This window comes from Grammomys surdaster, unplaced genomic scaffold (assembly GCF_004785775.1).
Source record: "Grammomys surdaster isolate TR1022 unplaced genomic scaffold, NIH_TR_1.0 126063, whole genome shotgun sequence".
Lineage (NCBI taxonomy): Eukaryota > Metazoa > Chordata > Mammalia > Rodentia > Muridae > Grammomys > Grammomys surdaster.
In genome coordinates, this window is record NW_021620873.1 from 4,679,833 (window position 1) to 4,699,793 (window position 19,961).

At 41.9% G+C, this 19,961-nt stretch overlaps 1 protein-coding gene across 1 annotated transcript; it reads left to right on the plus strand.

The window, feature by feature from the left end:
* The first annotated feature begins 260 nt into the window (after positions 1-260).
* Positions 261-19,740, plus strand: Dnaja2 (DnaJ heat shock protein family (Hsp40) member A2). Its single transcript, XM_028755561.1, has 9 exons — positions 261-446; positions 1,314-1,373; positions 1,887-2,110; positions 7,131-7,211; positions 7,442-7,575; positions 9,890-10,086; positions 16,979-17,123; positions 17,256-17,383; positions 17,964-19,740. Exons 1-9 carry the CDS (start codon positions 369-371, stop codon positions 18,153-18,155), a joined length of 1,239 nt encoding a protein of 412 aa, XP_028611394.1. The 5' UTR covers positions 261-368; the 3' UTR covers positions 18,156-19,740.
* Positions 19,741-19,961: the final 221 nt, after the last annotated feature.

The window sequence follows — 19,961 nt, forward strand, 5'->3', positions numbered from 1 at the left end:
CGGCCCCGGGGATACCACCCCAGGAGGATTCCACGCCGGCTTCTTTCCCTCAGGCCTCAGCCGCACCGAGAGTTCCGTACGAACGCCGCACACCGCTCCCCTCTACTCCGCGGTGGCTCGCGCGTCACCTACCGGCATCAAGAAAGGACCCCAGCGGCCGCACACCGGCGCCCACCGCCCAACCGCCCCGCCCCGCCCGGCCCCGGAGGCGGGGCCTCGCAGCGACGTCATGGCGCTGCGCCGGGTCAAAGTTCAGCCCCGCCCGCCTCCCCGCGCCGTCTCCTCGGCCTGCGCCGCCGCCGCTCGTGGTCCGGGTCGCGCTCCTTCCGCTACGCCGCCTGCTTGCGAGTGCTGCCCGGCAGGCCGCCATGGCGAACGTGGCCGACACGAAGCTGTACGACATCCTGGGCGTCCCTCCCGGCGCCAGCGAGAACGAGCTGAAGAAGGTACTGGAGCGAGCCGGCCGGCGGGCGGGGCGAGGGCGCGGGGCCTGCGCGGTCGGGGCGGCCTGAACCGGGCTGAGGCGCGGCGGCGGCGGGGGCGCAGTCGGCTCGGCTGACCTTGGGCCTCCGCCCGCCGGCCCTGCGCAGACGCGGCCCGCCAGCTCGGCGCCCGGGGCCACCCGGAAAAACAGGTCGGACCGCGGTGCTCGCGCCGCCGGGCCGGGGAGGAGCTGACCGCCGGCGCCGGTGTGGGGCTGAGGGCCGCAGCCTCCGGCGATGAACAGGCTCCTCCCTCGCCCCGCAGCCGGAGCAGCGTGGGTCTATTTAGAAGCATTGTTCTGTGGCTGGAGATCTAAATACTCCGTGGCCGCTTCAGGGATGAGTCGTGTGTCCCAGCCAAACACCTGAGTGTGCACTCACTAAAAATAAGACAGGTCTCATTGTTGTCCTTTGTAGTAGTAAAAAATCATGTCGGGATTTAAGGTATTAATAAAGTTTCTCAGCATCTTCTCTGGCTGCCGGTATTCAATCTGAATTTGTAAACTAAGAAAAATAAGAATGTCCCGTAAGTACGGGGACTGGTAAAGTCCAAAGAAAAAAGACTTCCTGTTACCCTACCGGAAATGGTAGGCTGTGTTATATAATTCATGAGTCTGTGTGAAGACTTACATGGTGCTTACCCACATCACTTAATGGAAAGTATGTAGCTTCACCACCACCTAGGACCCCAGTTAGCTGATCGTGTGCTAATAAAACGTCACTTAGGACCTCCTGGGTGTTTTCCTGTTGGAGGGCAGGCAGAGGAGCCAGAAAAGTGAGTATCTTAAATTGTTTGTTGTGTATAACTCTTTTCCAAAATCTTTTTTGAAGGCATACCGAAAGTTAGCCAAAGAATACCATCCTGATAAGAATCCAAATGCTGGAGATAAAGTAAGTTATTTGAGTTTTATTCTTGGAGTTTTCCTTTTAAACTGAAAGGAGTGATGTAGGGAAAAGTCCGTTTATGCCTATAGAGTGAAACTTTCACTGTTATTTTAACTTCCTTGAAAATGACCATAGTAAAACCTAATGCTTGTAATGTTCTTCAAAAACAAGAAAAATTATAGCTATTGAGATAGCTCAGTGTTAGCAAGTCTTTGCCACCATGTAAGCCTGACCATCTGAACTTGATCCACAATAGAAGGCGAGAAAGTTGTCCTCTGACCTCTATACATGCTCCCACACTCATGTACATATGTAATAATGATGGTGATAACTTTCAGAGGACTATTTTAGTTTTACAATGAGAATTGTAAGATTTTTGGCAATAGGTGATAAAGAGAACCAAAAGGAAACCAAGCGAAACGCAAAGCTTTTTATTGTCGTTAAGTGTCTTCTGGGTTTCTGATGTCTTTCTCACATTCTTCCACTTAAAAATCCAATTGTTTTACTTTTACTTTATAGTTTAAAGAAATAAGTTTTGCATATGAAGTATTGTCCAATCCAGAGAAGCGGGAGCTGTATGACAGATATGGAGAACAAGGTCTGCGGGAAGGCAGCGGCGGAGGTGGTGGCATGGATGATATTTTCTCACATATTTTTGGTGGAGGATTGTTTGGCTTCATGGGCAATCAGAGTAGAAGTCGAAATGGCAGAAGAAGAGGCGAAGACATGATGCATCCACTGAAGTGAGTCTCTGAGAAATGTTTCTTCAAACGGTGATACTAGAGTCTTACTACAGAGTAGTTTGTCCTTCATTTTAAAGTGTGTTCGTATTAAATGACAAAGTGAATTGTTGGATGTATTTTGCTTCAGACCTTACAGGGTGGAGGGGTGCTTTAGAAATGTAGGTCAGTTGGTAAAGTGCGTAACTCACAGACACAGAATTCTGGATTTAAGCCAAGTTGGGTAGTCTTTACCTGTAATTACAGCACTGAAGAGGTAGAGGCAAGAGCATCAAACTTCCAGGTCATATATATGATGCTGAATAGCTAGTTTGAGGCCAACCAGGGATACATAGAAGCCTGTCTCAAAACAAATCAACCAAGATCTTAAAGAATAGTTGATTTCTCCTGAGATTGTTTTTCCCCCTGCATGCTGTTGAGGTTGCCTGTTAGATGACTGAAAATTTCAAGTGTGGCTGTTCTTTGAAGTATTTTAAGTCAAAATAATGGTTGTTTGTTTTGATTATTTACATGGTAGTGTCCCTCGTTACTTGATCCTCTGGGCTAACTCTCCTCCATTGGTTTCCATGGAGCTTACTGGCTTCCATCCTGGCATAACCGTCAGCACGTCAGCGGTTTGGGCTTTGATTTTGAATTAAGACTCCACAGCTCCTCTACAATCTGAAAATAGTCATTTCGCTATATTTTAAAATTATTTCACTAAGAACGTTTTTTAATGACAAGTGGAAAAGACTGAGTTGAGGTAGGGGAGAGCGAACACTGGAGTTTTAAGACAAGGTCTCATGAAGCGAAGGCTGATTATGAATTCCTGATATCCTGCCTCCACCTCAGAAGTGGATTATTGCGGTGTATGATCATGCCTAACTCTTAGTTGTTTGTTTAAAATATTTCAGTTACAGGTTTTGATGTTGTTATGGGGGAGTGCTTGCTACACTGCAGACATGAAGGTCAGGACAAATTATAGAATCGATTGAGTTGGTTCCTGTCTTTTACCATGTGGATTCCAGGGATTGAATTCAGGGAAGCCAGTTTGGTGGTCTAGTTTTTTGTTTGCTTAGATTTATATATTTGGTCTTATTTATGTAAATGGTTTGCTTGCATGTGTGTATGTCTGTACACAAGTGCCTGGTTCTCAAGAAGTTAGGAAGAGAGCACCAGATCCCCTGAAACAAGACTTACAGATGGTTGTGAGCTGCCGTGTGGATGAAATCGAGACTGGGTCCACTGCAATGAGCTCTCCAGCCCCACCATAGCTGGTAGCTGGCTTTTTATACAAGTGACGAGGATTGAACCCAGATACTGTGCTGCAGGCACATTGCCAACTAGCCTGTCTTCAGACACACAAACACACACACACACCCCTTTATTTTTAAACTGGAGCTTGTTACATCATAGTCCAAGCAATGTTCCTCCTACCTCTCCCTCCTGAGTACTAGGATTACAGGTGTGCACCATCATACCTGCCTACTAACTAACTTTTCTTTTGAGTGGCTTCATAACCCCATTTCATGATGATGAAACCACTCCTTTTATGTGAGGTGCAGGGGGGGTAGAATAGATACTGTTGCTGTGCATCTCTTTGTGTGCTGTTTTATCTCTGGCAGATTCCCAGCCAAGCATTCATGGCTTTATTTCTTTTTGAGATAGTATCACACTGTAGCTAAGGCTGACCTTGACTTCATAACAACCCACCTGCATCGGGCTCTCAAGTGTTGGGATTATAGGTGTGAGGTACTGTCCCTGACTTGATATCCATGTTTTGAAGCTGATAAAACCTAATTGCTTTAGAGAAATTTTGCTGGTTTAAGCCTCTGCAGAGTGTCAATATAGTCAGATTATTATTTACAGTTTTCCTTTCCGGTCTTGTAAGACTTAAGATGTAGATCAGTGTATCACTATTTGGATGTGATGGTGCGTTGTTGGTAATTTTTCATCTATAAGTGGTTTTTAAAATTCTTATTTTGCATGAACATGCAAATTAGGGAAGACAGCTTGTGAGGAGTTGGTTTTCTTCCACCATGATCGAATTTAGGTTTGCATAAAGTGCTTTTATCTGTGGAGCCCTCTTGCCTACCTATAAGTGTTACTTTATACTGTCTACAACATGTGAAAGTTTGAGTTTACAGTAATAATTTGGCGAAAGGCTGAATACCACAAAATAGTGTAGGTGCCTTAGAGAGTGACTTTCGACTATTTGTTCCTTTACCTGAATTCAAGGGTTTGAAATTATTAAGGAAGGGTTAAAGGCTGGGTGTGTATAGATCAGTGGCAGAGCCCACTTAGCATGTGTGAAGTCTTGATTTACCTTCCTTTCTTTGGGGGAGAAAGGTGTGATGGCTCACACCTTTAATCCCATCACTTGGGACAAAGGGACACAGAGACTAGCAGACCTCTTGAATTTGAGGCCACCCTGTTCCATAAAGCCAGAGCTACTTAGTGTAACTCTGTCTCAAAACCAAAACAACAAACAAACACCAAACAAATGAGTATTGTTAAATCTATGATATAAATGGATGTTATTGGTGAATAATTTTTAGAATTTTCTTTTTTTACAGTTTGATACACACAGAAATATAAAATGCAGTTTGGCAATGATCTTCGTATTACCTTTCCTATGCTTCTCCTTCAAATGAACCCCCTTCTAACAAGTCCCTCCTACTTTTTTTTGCCTCACCTCCCTTGGCCTTTTATACTTAATTATAGCTTCCTGAGTGAATAGGGATGGTGGGGTTATTTACTTCACCATTGGCCACATCACTAAGAATGAACCGCTTCCCTCAGCAATCATTAACTACATACAGCTCCTTAGGGAGGGATGGGGCTGTTTGGTTTCTTTTTAAGATTATTTTGGAAATTGATCTTTTAATTGAAGTATGGTATAAATGAATAAGATTGAGTTGTGTTTTATTAGTTATGTGTATATATAGTGTATGCATATAGTGTGTATGCGTGTATATATAGTCTGGCCTAGAACTTGCTATATAGGAAAGGCTGACTTTGGACTTTTTAAATTGTTTTATTTTAAAGAAACATTACTTTTTAAAAATGTGTATGAATGTTTTGCCTGCATGCATGTTTGGGTACCATGTACAGTGAGTGGCCATGGAGGCCTGAAGAACATGTTGAATCCTCTGGAATTGGAGTTAAAGATAGTTGTTAGTCCCTGTGTGAGTACTTAGAACTGAACCCAGGTCCTCTATAGCAAGTAACTGCTGAGCCATCGTTCTAGCCTCCTTATGTATTTTTAGTAAGCCTTTTTTTTCTGTACTACTATTTTTAGGTAATACGGATATATAAAATATTGTATACTTTTGCAAACAAACAATTTTGGTACTTGTTTTATTCAGCCTTTTGAGTTAGATAATTTGAAGATATGTTAAGCTGTTGAGGGCCACCATGCTGATGTTCATCACGAACACCAAGAAGCCTTGTGCCTCCATGTAGGGCCTCTCCTCCTAGCTCACCCAGCAGCTGGTACACGCCACCGGCAAGCTGACCCAGTACATCACAGTGCTTTTGGCTGATCCTATAGGAAGATGCTATGTGTCCTGCTACTTGATTCCCTGTGCATCAGCCCAGACCAGATCTGTACCGGCCATTACAGCGTGAACTTGTCCAGCCAGGTCTAGAAGGCTTCACCTTGATTTGAGTGCTGGCCCGACTTACCTGCACTGCCATTCTCAGAGCCTTGCTGCACACAGTCTTTCTTCTGTGCTCATCTACCCTTAGTGACTTCCGCTCCCTAAGCAGGAAAAATAAGTGGTCTAGAGGAGGGGAAAAAAAGAGTTGTTCAGATATGCAGAATTATGATTTGGCAGGGCTTTTAGAAGCTGAAAAGGCTGAATGTTTCTCTTTTGAAACTATGTTCTTTCCCTCTTTCCTGCTATAGCATGTGATTTTTTTTTTAAACATACACAACTAAGTGCCTCTCCTTTTTAATTTTTAAAAACTTTTATATATGTGACTTGACTATTTTCCTGCATACATGTATGTGCCTTATTTTTGCAGAGGTAAGCTGAAAGTCTGTTCTCCTGGGATGGAGTTAAGGACAGTTGAAAGCCTCCAGTGTGGGTGTTGGGAATTGAACCCAGATCCTCTGGAAGAGTAGCCAGTGCTCTTAACCACTGAGCCATTTTTCCAGGTCCCTAAGTGCCTATCTTAAGCTGTAATAAACATTTTTTTAATCTAATCATCCATAGTGTACCCTCCCCTCCAGCAAAGCTCTGACTCTAGAATCATTGCTTACATGACCTTGGTCAAGTTAGTTAGCTTTTCTGTGCTTTAGTTGTTATCACATAAAATTGGGTGATGATTATAATTAGAAGCTAGGAACATAGCTTAGTTGCTAGAATGCTTGTCTGGCACAAAGGAGTCTCTGGGTTCTCTCTGTACCATATAAAAGTGGGCAAGATGATGTATGCCTGTAATCCTAGCACTTGAGTAGTAGAGGCAAGGGTATCCATATTAGTTCAGGATCATTTTTTTCTGCATTTTGACTTTGAAGCCAGTATGAATCACAAGATTCTGTCCTTAGAGTATTGCTGACGAATTGGAGTTGTCAGTGTCAAGTTGTTGGCTCAAGAATGTATTATTTTTCTGGGTAGTGGTGGCAGTGGATTTCTCAGATGTCTTTCTTTCATCTTAACACTCAGGAGGTAGAGGCAGGCAGATCTCTTGAGTTTGAGGCCAGCCTGGTCTACAGGGTGAGTTCCAGGATAGTCAGAGCTACACAGAGAAACCCTGTCTCAAAAAAAATAATTTTTGTAATTTTGAGCACGGGTACATGTGTGAGAATACCAGAGGCATTGGATCCTCTAGAGTTATAGTCACAGGTGGTTCCAATGTAGGGGCTAGGAACCAAATTTTGTCCTCTGAAGAGCAGTGTTAACACCATGTATATTAATATAGTTATCGTTGGGTTCTTTGTTACAAAAGATCAAATTGAAATTTGCTCTGTAAACTTTTTTTTATCTTTTAATAATATTGGTAAAATATGGTTGATCTTGGTTCTTTTTCTCTGCAGAGTATCTTTAGAAGACCTGTATAATGGCAAGACAACCAAACTACAACTTAGCAAGAATGTGCTCTGTAGTGCATGCAGTGGGTAAGTGTTGTTGCTTACACAGTGTCTCTGCTTTTTGAGTAACATGCTCAAAATCTATACCAGGTCAAACATTTTCTTTATTTAAAACTTAATAAGCAGCTGAGCATCTTCTGATACTTCTAAAGGTCACTTTAATAATTATTACTGGGGAGGTAAAAAACACAATTTGTGTTTTTTTTAATGACTATAATGGTTTGTAGACAAAAGTGTAATTGATACTTTTGCTTTAGCCAAGGTGGAAAGTCTGGAGCTGTTCAGAAATGCAGTGCTTGTCGGGGGCGGGGTGTGCGCATTATGATCAGACAGCTGGCTCCAGGAATGGTGCAGCAGATGCAGTCCGTGTGCTCCGACTGCAACGGAGAAGGTAAGTGCCCAGGACTTGAATATATTAGGAATATAGAAGTCAGAAACATTTAAAATTTATTTTAAAAAGATTGATTTTAGCCAGGCGGTGGTGGCGCACGCCTTTAATCCCAGCACTTGGGAGGCAGAGGCAGGTGGATTTCTGAGTTCGAGGCCAGCTTGGTCTACCGAGTGAGTTCCAGGACAGCCAGGGCTATACAGAGAAACCCTGTCTCAAAAAAACAAGAAAAAAAACAAAAAGATTGATTTTATGTATGTGAGTACACAGTCGCACTCCTCAGCCAGACCAGAAGGCATCAGATCCCATTGCAGATGGTTGTGAGCCACCATGTGGTTGCTGGGAATTGAACTCAGAACCTCTGGAAGAGCAGTCAGTACTCTTAACCACTAAACCATCTCTCAAGCCCCCTACAATTTTTAAAAAATAAGCTTATATTTCTTTTATTTACAAAATGAAGATCTAATAGAAGGTTGTAATTTATTATACCATTACTGTTTCAGCATAGTGTCTCTAACCTAGGCTGACCTTGACCTATATTTAATGATCTTGATTTCTTCTAATCTGCCTCCACCTCTGAAAGCTAAGATATTTTGCAAATTTAGCTAGAAATTAATCTTTATCACCTAACTAGTATGGTTCTGAGGGGCATTCTGAAAAGTCCTAATCAAGTTCTGAGTATTTTTAATAGATTTTTAAATTAAGTTGGCTTTAATCAAGGGAAGGAAAGATGTGGCTGGTGTAACTGCAAAGTTAAGTTTTGAATTAGATTTTTTTGTTTTTTTGTTTTTGTTTTGTTTTGTTTTGTTTTTTTTTTTGTTTTTTTTGAGACAGGGTTTCTCTGTATAGCCCTGGCTGTCCTGGAACTCACTCTGTAGACCAGGCTGGCCTCGAACTCAGAAATCGGCCTGCCTCTGACTCCCAAGTGCTGGGATTAAAGGCATGCGCCACCACCGCCCGGCTGAATTAGATTGATTTATATGGAGAATTTTGCCTCATCAACACTGTAGAGTAAGCCCAAATCCTTGAGTGTGCTTGGCAAGTATTGCCCTATCCCCACCAGCCCTTACTCTGATTAATTTCCACTACCTACACCTACCCTAGCCCTGGTGGGAGGGACTAAACCTAGGATCCTTCACTGAGCCACATCCCCCCATTCTTTCCTTTGCCTGATGGTTAATTAGTATAGTTGAAGAACTTCCCTTTTCCAGATTGTTCTGGGAGGTGATGAGGTCATTTAAAAAAGGTATATGTTAGACTGAGGTGATAAAGTAGTTGCTACAGTGACTGCCTTCTAGCATGAAGGCCTAGCCATGGGTACAGTCCCAGAAACCTGTTAAGGCCAGTAGTGCACATTTAAGAATCGCTGTGCTGCCGGGCAGTGGTGGCGCACGCCTTTAATCCCAGCACTTGGGAGGCAGAGGCAGGCGGATTTCTGAGTTTGAGGCCAGCCTGGTCTACAGAGTGAGTTCCAGGACAACCAGGACTACACAGAGAAACCCTGTCTTGAAAAACCAAAAAAAAAAGAAAGAATCACTGTGCTAAGGAGAGAAGCTGATCCCAGGTACTCACTGACCAGCTTAACCTACTAACCTGCAGCTGGTGAAAAGATTCCATCTTAAAAAGCTGGGTGGAAGAAGACAGCTAAGGAATGACACCTGAAGTTGTCTCCTCCCTAGCCTCTTATTATATTCCAATGAGGTGTCTCTGCTGCAGTCTACATTGTTAAAATTGCTAACTTCACCACCAAGAAACCAAAGTCAGCTGAAAACTAACAGTGAAGTTGAACAAGGAGTAATCCTCTATGCAAGAAGCAGAGGCAGGAGGATAGTGAATTTCAAGCCTGCCCTAGCAGCATAACACCCTTTTAAAAAAAATTCTAAGCAGTGTTTAGTCTGAAGTAAATTGAAATACCATCTGTACGGTTTAATTTACTATCGAGGATATTGAAGGATCAAGTATAGGTCATTGGCAAGTTCTTAGGTTCAGTAACCTTTACTGGAAAGAAAAATTAAAATTTTACTTGGACTATCTCTGTCTGATGGTAGCTTACTTGAAGCAAGAGCTGAAAAGGTTTGCAGAAGCATTCAAAGAAGCTCTAGCACCTGACTGCCCAAGTTGCTAAGGAATTGTCAAGATAGGTTTTACTCTGTAATCTTGGGTAGCTGGGACCCCTTTATAGTAAAAGTTTTGTCACTCATGGTAGCGTTAACCAGTGGCGCCCAAAATGTATCTTTTTGAATTAAGGTCACTGTCAAGGCTGCTTAATGTTGGGCTGTTCTTTCTTACTAGAAGTTTCAATGACCTCTCTTTGCAGGGGAGGTCATCAATGAAAAAGACCGTTGTAAAAAATGTGAAGGGAAGAAGGTGATTAAAGAAGTCAAGATTCTGGAAGTCCATGTAGACAAAGGCATGAAACATGGACAGAGAATTACGTTCACTGGGGAAGCAGACCAGGCTCCAGGAGTGGAACCTGGAGATATTGTTCTTTTGCTACAGGAAAAAGAACATGAGGTAATTTTTTCCTTTTGATTTATTCACTTTTTTTTCCCTTTTTGTTTTGTTGAGAATTGATCATGCTGGTGAGAAATAGGGTAGATCTGTTTGGATGCTTTGAAGTAAAACTGAACACAAATGAAGTTGTTAAGGGAGTGTGGTTGAGTTAATTTTCAGCTCTCAGTGAGCATGGCTGGCTTACAGAAACTGACTAACAGAGATAAACCAAGTAAAGTGTAGTCAGATGCACCATCAGTGTTAGTCTTTGCCCTGTCCTTACTGTAGATTAGCACTGTGCCCATCTCGTTGTCTCTGAACCTCATTTTCCTTTGTGTATAATAAAGCCATTGGACTAGATGATATTAGGCAGCATAATTTCACTTTAGAACTCCTTGGATGCACAGTGGGTTCAGTCTTCACTCTTCTCAGTACTACTGTGTTAATTTTACTCTACTTACTGGGTAGCCAGTAAGTTATCTGAGGTCAGAATTTATTTTTTAAAGTAATCTGTTTTATTGGTATGGGGGGCTTATTCATGTCATTGTATGTATCGGAGGAGGACAGCTTTGTGGCATCAGTTCTTCCATGGTGGGTTCTGGGGTCAAACTCTGGGTCAGTCTTTTGTTGCAAGTGCTTTTACCCTCTGAGCTATCTCACTGGCTCAAAGTTCTAGAGATTTAAAACATTTTTAATTAGTTTCTAATTGAATATGTATTGGTTATATCTGTTCAAGGCAAAATGAACTTGTCTAGCGAAGTGGTCCGTTGTGTGGAATTTTGATCATACCACTGAACATGTTTTTTATATTATTGCCTTCACCTCCTTTCTTTTTCTGTTTTATACCCTAGGCTGACCTTAAGCTTGCCATCCTTCTTTCTCTGCCCCATGCCACCATGCTTAGCTCACCTATAGATTTTAATACCTTAGTGGCACACCCTAGCTGCTCTACAGTATTAAGTCATCAGTACCAACAGTCAGCAGCAGCATCTTGGGCACAGGAGCGGAGGCAGTGCCACTGCCTCTGTGGACAAGGATGAGCTTTACCAGCTCAGAGCCACAGGGCCCTATACCTTACATAGATAGGATAGTGTGGGGCGTTCTAATCTTGATCCCCCAGTAGCTTTGATTCTGATCTACTGGTCAAACCAAGTCTGCTTCTTCTGCACTGACATGATCTTTAAAACCTCATCCTTAAAATATGCTTTCCTGTGGAGGAATTTTGGTTCAGTTCCCAGCAGCCATATAGTGGCTCACAACCTACTCTAGTTCTCATTTCCAGAGGATGGGGGCTCTCTTCTGATCGATCGATCTCTCTCTCTCTCTCTCTCTCTCTCTCTCTCTCTCTCTCTCTCTCTCTCCCTCTCCCTCTCCCTCTCCCTCTCCCTCTCCCTCTCCCTCTCTCCCTCCCCCCCTCTCTCTCCCTGATTCTCTTGATTCTCTCACTCATTCTCCCTCTCTCTCTTATTCTATGATTGACTCATTCTCTCTCACTCACTCATTCTCTCTCTCTGTCTCTCTCTCTCTCTCTGTCTGTGTGTGTGTGTGTGTGTTTATAGTTGACTATAAAGGAGATTTATTACAGTGGCTTGTAGGTTGTGGTCCAGCTAGTCAACAATGGCTGTCTACCAATGGAAGGTCCAAGAATCCAGTAGTTGTTCAGTCCATGAGGCTGGATGTCTCAGCTGGTCTTCAGAATACATCAGAATCCTGAAGAAGTCGGCTCTAAGGCTAGTGAGGGAATGGACTTGAGAGTGAGAGCAAGCAGGCAAGGAGAGAACAGCTTCTTCTTCCATGTCCTTTATATAGGCTTCTAGAAGAAGGTGTGATCCAGACTAAAGGTGCATCTTCCTACCTCAAAAGATCTGAATTAAAGATACACTTTCCTGTCTCAAAGATCTAGAGAAGGCGTGGGCAGTGGTGGTGCACGCCTTTAATCCCAGCACTTGGGAGGCAGAGACAGGCGGATTTCTGAGTTTGAGGCCAGCCTGGTCTACAGAGTGAGTTCCAGGACAGCTAGGGCTCCACAGAGAAACCCTGTCTCGAAAAACCAAACCAAAACAAAAAAAGATCCCGAGAAGAAGTGGGTCTTCCCATTTCAAATGATTTAGTTAATAAAAAAATTTCTTAGAGGTGTGGCCTGCAGTTTGGGTTTTAGTTAATTCCAGATATATATAGTCAAGTTAATAACCAAAAATAGTCATCACAATTAACATAAAAGATAATTGCTAGGTAAAATTAATAATTTCAGATGGGCAGAGAGAACAAAACACATAGATCTCTGCAGCTTGATCAGCATGGCCTTGATAGGCAGTCCAGCTTGGTTACAGGATCCACTCCTTGTCTTAGGCTTTGCCTTCTTGTGTTCTACAACCTCTGTGTACCAAGGTGGGGTTGTGTTTCAGGAAATAGTGAAAAAAGACCGGCAAGTTTCTGCACTCGTCCCTGCTATTCTCTGCCCTGGCTGGCTGGCAGGCAGACCATGCACTGGTGGACAATGGCTGACCTGTTCTTATCTCATGGAGACTCTCTGACTCAGAGCTCCAAAATCTCTCCACCCAGCTCCCACTGGTGGGTCACTACCATGCCAGCCCCATGCTTCAAAGCCCACGGCCTTTTGTGGTGCACATCAGGCAAACCCATGATTTGCCACCATACCTTTCTTTCTTGAACCCAGTCAAGCTGCCATGTGAAGGAAAACAAACTTAGTTCACAAACAATAGTAACTCAATCCATGGGCACAACAACTAGAATCTTGTAAGCCATATTAAATGTAAATCCTCCAATAGCAAATCCTGGCAGATTCACCATATAAGCTGGGAGACAGTAGTAGCTACATCTTGCCCTCTGGATATCCCTATCCAAAAAGCCCTTAACTCCTGCTTCCTCTTCCTCCATCCAACCCAGAAGTTCCGCCTACTTGCCCAGTAATTGATTCCTTTATTCAAATACAACAGTACCAGGGCCATCCACACACAACAGGGCTCTGAATCCTCTGGTAGCTGCTGTGGCCTCCCAAGCCTTGTCCATACTCTTGTTTCGTGTTTTCCCAAGGAAGACAGTGCATTTTTTTTTTTTTTTTTTTAGTAAAATTATTTCAAAATTACGATATGAGAACAAGGTCATATTGAAAAGCACATTTTAAATTTTGAGTTATTCTCACAAAATTGTGACTTGATTCCTAGACCACCCATTCTGATGTACTAGACAGATCTTATGAAGAGGGGTGTGCTACTGGGCATTTTGACTTTCCCTCCATATTGCATATTTGGGATGACTGGAAAATAAGAATAGTGTCTCGAATTCTGCTTTAAGATTTTTTTTTTCTTTTGTGGTTTTTCAAGACAATTCTCTGTGTAGTCCTGTCTGTCCTGAAACTTGAACTCAAGTGCTCTGCCCGCCTCCGCCTCCGCCTCCGCCTCCCATGTGCTGTCACTGCCCATTGTTCACTACTACTGTGCATAATGCCTACAAGACACAAGAGGCGGAGGGCTAGAAATCTCAATAACCACATCATTGAAAGTTGGTAAAGTATAAACAATGGTTAATGGTTTAGGTATCACTAGGGCATTCTGAGTGTTGTTGCACATACCATAATCCTAGCAGTTGGGGTTAAATTGTTGACAGCAGTATTATTAGTGCATGGAATTGCCAACCAACAGCTGATTGCCTAGGCTAGAAAGTAGTAAAGGGTAGAAGTTAAGAGTTCTAGTTTTGGTTTTACTGTGACCAGGGCAGTAAATGTACGAGCCAAGGGTGAGGTTTAAACAGCTTGGTTAACTTGCTTGAAGTTGGAAGAATAAAACCACAAAGTTACTTATTATACTTTGAACTAGAACATATTGAGGGCTTGTTGTATGTTCTATGTCAAGAAAAACATTGTCGCTTTGGTGCTTTGGGCCTTTTCCCCTTTCACATACCTCTCTGAAGGAATTGGGATTGGCTGGTGCAGTGACTATAGATGGAGTGTAAGCGGATGAACCTCAGGAGTGCTGTGTCCTGTGCGCTCATCTCTCTGTGTGTGTGACTCTTCTGTGAGTGCTGGTGTCTGTCTGTACAACACAAGCATAGGATTTCGGTTATGTTAGTTCCTTCTCGATAACTTCTTCAGAAATTACTGAAGCTTCTGATGTTATTATCTGTATGCTTCATTAATCTTCTCACAAGTTCTCTGGCAATAGGAAGAGAAGGGAGAGGTTGGACATTTATTTGTTTAAATGTTAGCATCAAATTATCAAGTCCCCTCCCTACCATTACAGCAACCACCCTGGTAATTTTTTAATTATAAGTTCTTTAAATTGGGTGCGTCTATACAAGAACATGGAATTAGTTCTTGCTCCTTTTGTAGCATTAACAAACATTGAAACATTGGCATTTTGTTATATAGAATTTTTTTTAAACAGCATTGAAACATTCTGTCTTTTAAAAATCTGATGATCCTGTTACAAGAGACCCTGAGTAAGTGTGCACAACTAATCTACATTCTTTGGTTCTCAAACTTGCAAACTTGAGCTTCACATTAGAATTCCTTGAAGGGCTTACTAAATCTACTGAGTTGCTAGACCAAAAATGTTTCTTTCTTTCCTGCTCCCTGGTACCATTGAACCTCATGTTCTAAAACCACATTTTAGGAGAATTTATTTCATGGGTAAATTTAGGAGAATCATTTAGGAAAAGAACAAATTTTTCAGGTGTCCTATGAACCAACCAAAATTGTTCTTCAGATTTTGCATCTCAGATTTGTGGAACCAGTAAGAAAGAACACCAATTGGGTAATGGAGGACTCTGCCAGCATAGAAGTGTAAAGTAAACTTGCAAATGAACTTTGAGTAGCCATTAATGGAGAAATGGGAGATTGCTAGAGGGCTGGCTCAGTGGATAACAGCACTGGCTGGGCTAACATGAAGACCTTAGCTCCCACATAGTGTTGGCATGGTCACATGTGGATGACAGAGACAGGGGGGTTGCTGGGTCTTAATAGCATCAACCTAGTCTAGGTTTAGTGAGAATGATAGAGCAGAACACCAGAAGTCTTTCTGTGACTTCTACATGCCCCTCTGCATACACTCTGCATATATCACACTCACAGAAGAGAGAACCCATCTGAAGAGGGGAACCTAATAAGTGGAAGGAATCTTCATGGGTTCTGGGGATAGGCAGAGATTTCCCAGAAATTTAGATGTTAAAATCTTTTTGTGCTTCATTAATGGTTGCCATGCCTCTTGTGGCTTTGTAGGGTCACTTAGCATACAAATGGGACTTAAACGGTCTGTCAGTCATTCTGTCAGTCATTCTGTCAGCCTGTTTGTGGCCTGTAGACATCAAAGATTAGGTTGAGGTAGAAATTAACTTAGTACTCAGGAAAACTAAGACACTTTTGTTGGATTTTTATTTTTGTTTTTTGTTTTCAGACAGGGCCTATAGACTAGGCTGGCTTTGAGCTCAGATCCTATCTGTCTCTTGAGTGCTGTAATTAAAGGCATGAGGCACCACCCTGGTTCCAAGCACACTTTAATTTGAACAAATTTTGGTGACCTTTTCACTACAGTTAATTTTATTTTAAGTTTCAAATTTTAAGTATAAGTTTGGCAAATTCTAAGTAAAAATTGCAAGTTGAATTATTTTGAAATTGATTTTTTTTTCTCCCAGACATCGAAGCTCAGGACATTAAGCATCTCAGCACTTAAGTAGATCTTTGCAATGTTGATGCAGAAACACAGCTCTCACCTTTCTTCAAGGGGACAAGAGAATTTATTCTGTAGCAAATTATGAATGGCCATAACCTGTAACTCGAATTCAGGTTACAGGAAAATCGATGTTACAGTAGTGGAAGCAGTAACCAAAGTCACAAGACATTTTCCAAATGCATCAGTAGAAAGTAGACAGTTATAGCAAAGTACAGAAATCTCAGCTGTTGGCCTCAGATGTTTGTCAGATGGCTCCTAGCCTTGAGTTGATAGAAAGTACAGTTCTGTTATTGCATTCCTAAAGGTTTTATTTGTTAAGTCGGTTTATTTGATGTTCGGTCTGACACAGTGGTGGGCAGAGTGGCTAATTTGGGGGACTAAAGATAGCCCAAGATAAGTTTTCAGGCTCTGGACCTGCAGTATTCTGGTTTTATCACACTCATAGAAGGCTTCAATTGAAGATGTAGCTTCTCTCTGGAAACTTTGAATCACAGCAATATGTAGTTTATAAGTTTATTCTGTAAGGTTGAGTAAGCCAACTGTAGCATTTGCTGTGTAATTTGCATTAAGCAAGTTTGGATATTTTAAGGTTTTTTTTTTTTTTTTTTTTGCTTGCTTGTTTGTTTGTTTGGCTTTTGGTGCTTTGTTTTTTTGTTTTGAGATGTTTCTCTCTGTAAGAGCCCTCCCTGGCTGTCCTGGAATTCACTCTGTAGATCAGGCTGGCCTCTGTTTCCTGAGTGCTAGGATGAAAGGCATATACTACCATGCCTGGCCTAATTTTTGGTTTCTTAATTTATATATATGCATGGTTTCTCTCATTGTATGTAATGTACCTACCACATGTGTACCTGGTGCCCACTGGAGGTCATAAGAGGGCTTTGATTCTTTGGAACTGGGCTTATGGGTAGTAGTAGCCACCATGTGGGTGCTGGGAACCAAAGTCGAGTCCTTAACTTTCCTGCCTGTGCCTTGTTGGTTGAGCTCTTGTTTTAAAAACACTGATCTTAGACTCCCTTCTTGCCTCCCTGGGATCCTGGAATAGAAGTTTCTGGCATACTCCTTGAGAGTAGCTAGCTCTGCTAATAAGAAACTTTGAAATTAGGGACAGTGGCATTTTGGCTCTGGTAGGGAATGGTAGAATTGGGATTCTGAAATCGGCTTAAGGAATGTTCAGCAAGTTGGTATGTTTTTGTTTTTAATATATTTTGTGTACACTTTGTCTATAGGTGTTCCAGAGAGATGGGAATGATTTGCATATGACATATAAGATAGGACTTGTTGAAGCTTTATGTGGATTTCAGTTCACATTTAAACATCTCGATGCTCGTCAGATTGTGGTAAAATACCCCCCTGGCAAAGTAATTGAACCAGGTAAATGATTTCATCTTACCCAGGTTTTCTGTGTTTCGTTACAATTCATGTTTATAGTGGGAAACAGGAATATTACTGAATATCTTTCTTGGGTAAAATTCTTACCTAATTTCCTATTTCTTAAAATAATAGGATGTGTTCGTGTTGTTCGAGGTGAAGGAATGCCACAGTATCGTAATCCCTTTGAAAAGGGTGACCTTTACATAAAGTTTGATGTGCAGTTTCCTGAAAACAACTGGATCAACCCAGACAAACTTTCTGTAAGCTGGTTTTCAGTGTTCCTTAAGCAGCTGATTCTCTCTCTTCGACTTCCTCTCATTTCCTTCTTTGGCTTCCTTTTGTGTTTCTTTTCTCTTCATTTTGTTTTATTACAGGGTCTCCCACTGCCTGCACCCCAGGCTGGCCTAGAGCTCGTGGTTATATGTATCTCCTGTCTCAGTCTTTTAATTGCTGGGATTATAGATATAACCAACCACTCCTGGCTCTTTTGAGACAGAATCTCTGTGGTGACTTTTATTTTTTAATGTTTGCATGGTTGCTGGTTTTTTTTCTGGTCGTTTTGAAAATAATGTTGGCTGATGTAAATGTTTATGGGACAGCCAAGCATGGTGATTATAAATGGCTGAAGCGGGCTGGGTATGAGGTACTGGGAAGAGTCTTTGAACTCTCTAGAGAGTAGATCCCTCAACCAGCACTGTTTAGAAGTACAGTGGAACATGTCTGCAGTGAAGTGTCTAGTGTTTAAATATTTATTTTGTGTGAATGTTGGCTACATAGCAAGGCTTTGTCTCGAAAATTGTGTGCCTGCACGTGCACATCTCCTGTTTTTGTTTTATGAAGGAATTAGAAGATCTCCTGCCATCTAGACCAGAAGTTCCTAATGTAATTGGAGAGACGGAAGAGGTGGAGCTTCAGGAATTTGATAGCACTCGAGGCTCTGGAGGTGGTCAGAGGCGTGAAGCCTATAATGATAGCTCTGATGAAGAAAGCAGCAGCCATCATGGACCTGGAGTGCAGTGTGCCCATCAGTAAACTGCAGGCAGCTGCTGCACAGGTGGATTTTCTTTCCACATTTGCCGGATTTGCCAGCTGCTGGAGTACCTGATGAGTCCAGATGAACTGATGGACGTCTGTTGATCTATATGTAACTTCTAAAATTGGTATAGTATCCACAGAGTGTATAATTTAAACTAACCACAAAGCTTTACATCTTCATTTCGACTGTTCTGTAGCAGAGTAAAGCACTTGAAGGAAGACTCCCTTTCACATGTGGGTTATAAGTTTCAGTCCTGGTATCTGCTTGATTTTTATCAGTTTTGTGTAGACTTTATGTTTCATATTTTAAACTCAGATCCAGCATTGTAAAATTTGTACAATTTGTCCTGAAGCTTTGTGTTTGGCTGCACCTGCATAAGCTGCTACAAATAGAATAAAGAATTCATAGCCTGTATCTATCATTTAGATGCATGGAAAAATGGGCTTTGCACACAATGGGTTTGAAGCTGACTGGGAACAATGGAAAAAATTACATTAGCCATGGTTGTAAAGTTTTTTGGCTTTTTTTTTAAAACCATTTTGTGAAAGGTTTCTGAAACTTGATAATAAAAAGCAGTTGGTGTAAATTATTCTGTGTCACATTTTTAGAAAGAACATATTTTGAACTGTAAAAGTATCCTTCCGCTGAGGAGTGACTCTTTAAACAGCCTCTAAAAACCCATCAGCCTGAGGCTTTTGCCTTGGGTCCCTGCCCATTTTATAGTTAAATAACACTAATGTTGGTTGAAACAGGCGTTATTCACTTCAGTTGATACTCTGTAGCATCCAGAACATCCGAGTTATCTAACTCCTAGATTAACCTGAATATTGGGACAAACCCAGGCTTCTTATCCTCTTGCACCCCATTTTTTGAAAATAAGGTAATAGGTCAGTAGTAAAACCATGTTTACATAGACCTGTTAAAATGCTGTTTTAATTAAATGTTATGAAAAGTTGCTGTCTCATTTAAATTGAATATCTGAATTTGGGGAGCATTGACTGTTTGATTTTCTATATAGAAAACTAAGATACATAGGCTAGCAGAGGTTCGCATGCAGAGTGGCTGAGCCAGCAGTGCTTGTGGGTTCAGTTTGATCCATGCCCTGCTTGGCGCCTCACTTGTGTTACAGCTGTCTAAGGCGATGGTGAAAGGACGTATTTCCATCTTCTGATAATGACTTTTTCACTCCTGGAGTATTTCTAAAAGCCCATCCCTTTGAGGTCCAAGTCATACCAGGTACACAACTTCTACATTTGTCAAAGGAACAACAGGACAAAAATGGAAATTCAGATTTTTCAATGAATTATACCATCTCAGAGCCTAATAGCACTTGAGTACATTTCTAGAGCTATTAGAACTTGGATTTAAAATGTCCTAAAACTAATCAAGACCTGTGAGGGTTAAATTACTGCCCTATCCACTCTACCTCCATTGTACAAAAATATTTTGCAACAAGCCTGGGCAAGATTCAACCACATAATAGTTTTGTATTTGAGGTTATTTCCCCACAACACTTTAAGCCTAAGCAATGCAGTGATAATATAAACTTTGTAGCCTTTCCAATAAAGGTTTATAAAACCAGTTGATCAGCAGTCTTCAGTTCTTTTGCTTAGGTTGTGTGTTTGTGTATGTGTTTGTGTGTTTGTGTGGTGCTGGGGACTGAACTCAGGCCCTTGTATATGCCAGACAGCTGCTTCTCAGCTTTGCAATCCTCAGCTACTCAGGTGTGTGTGTGTGTTTGTTGACTAGAACAAAGAAAAATGCAAGCAGGAAACCTGACCTGCAAGTGCTTCTAATGGAAT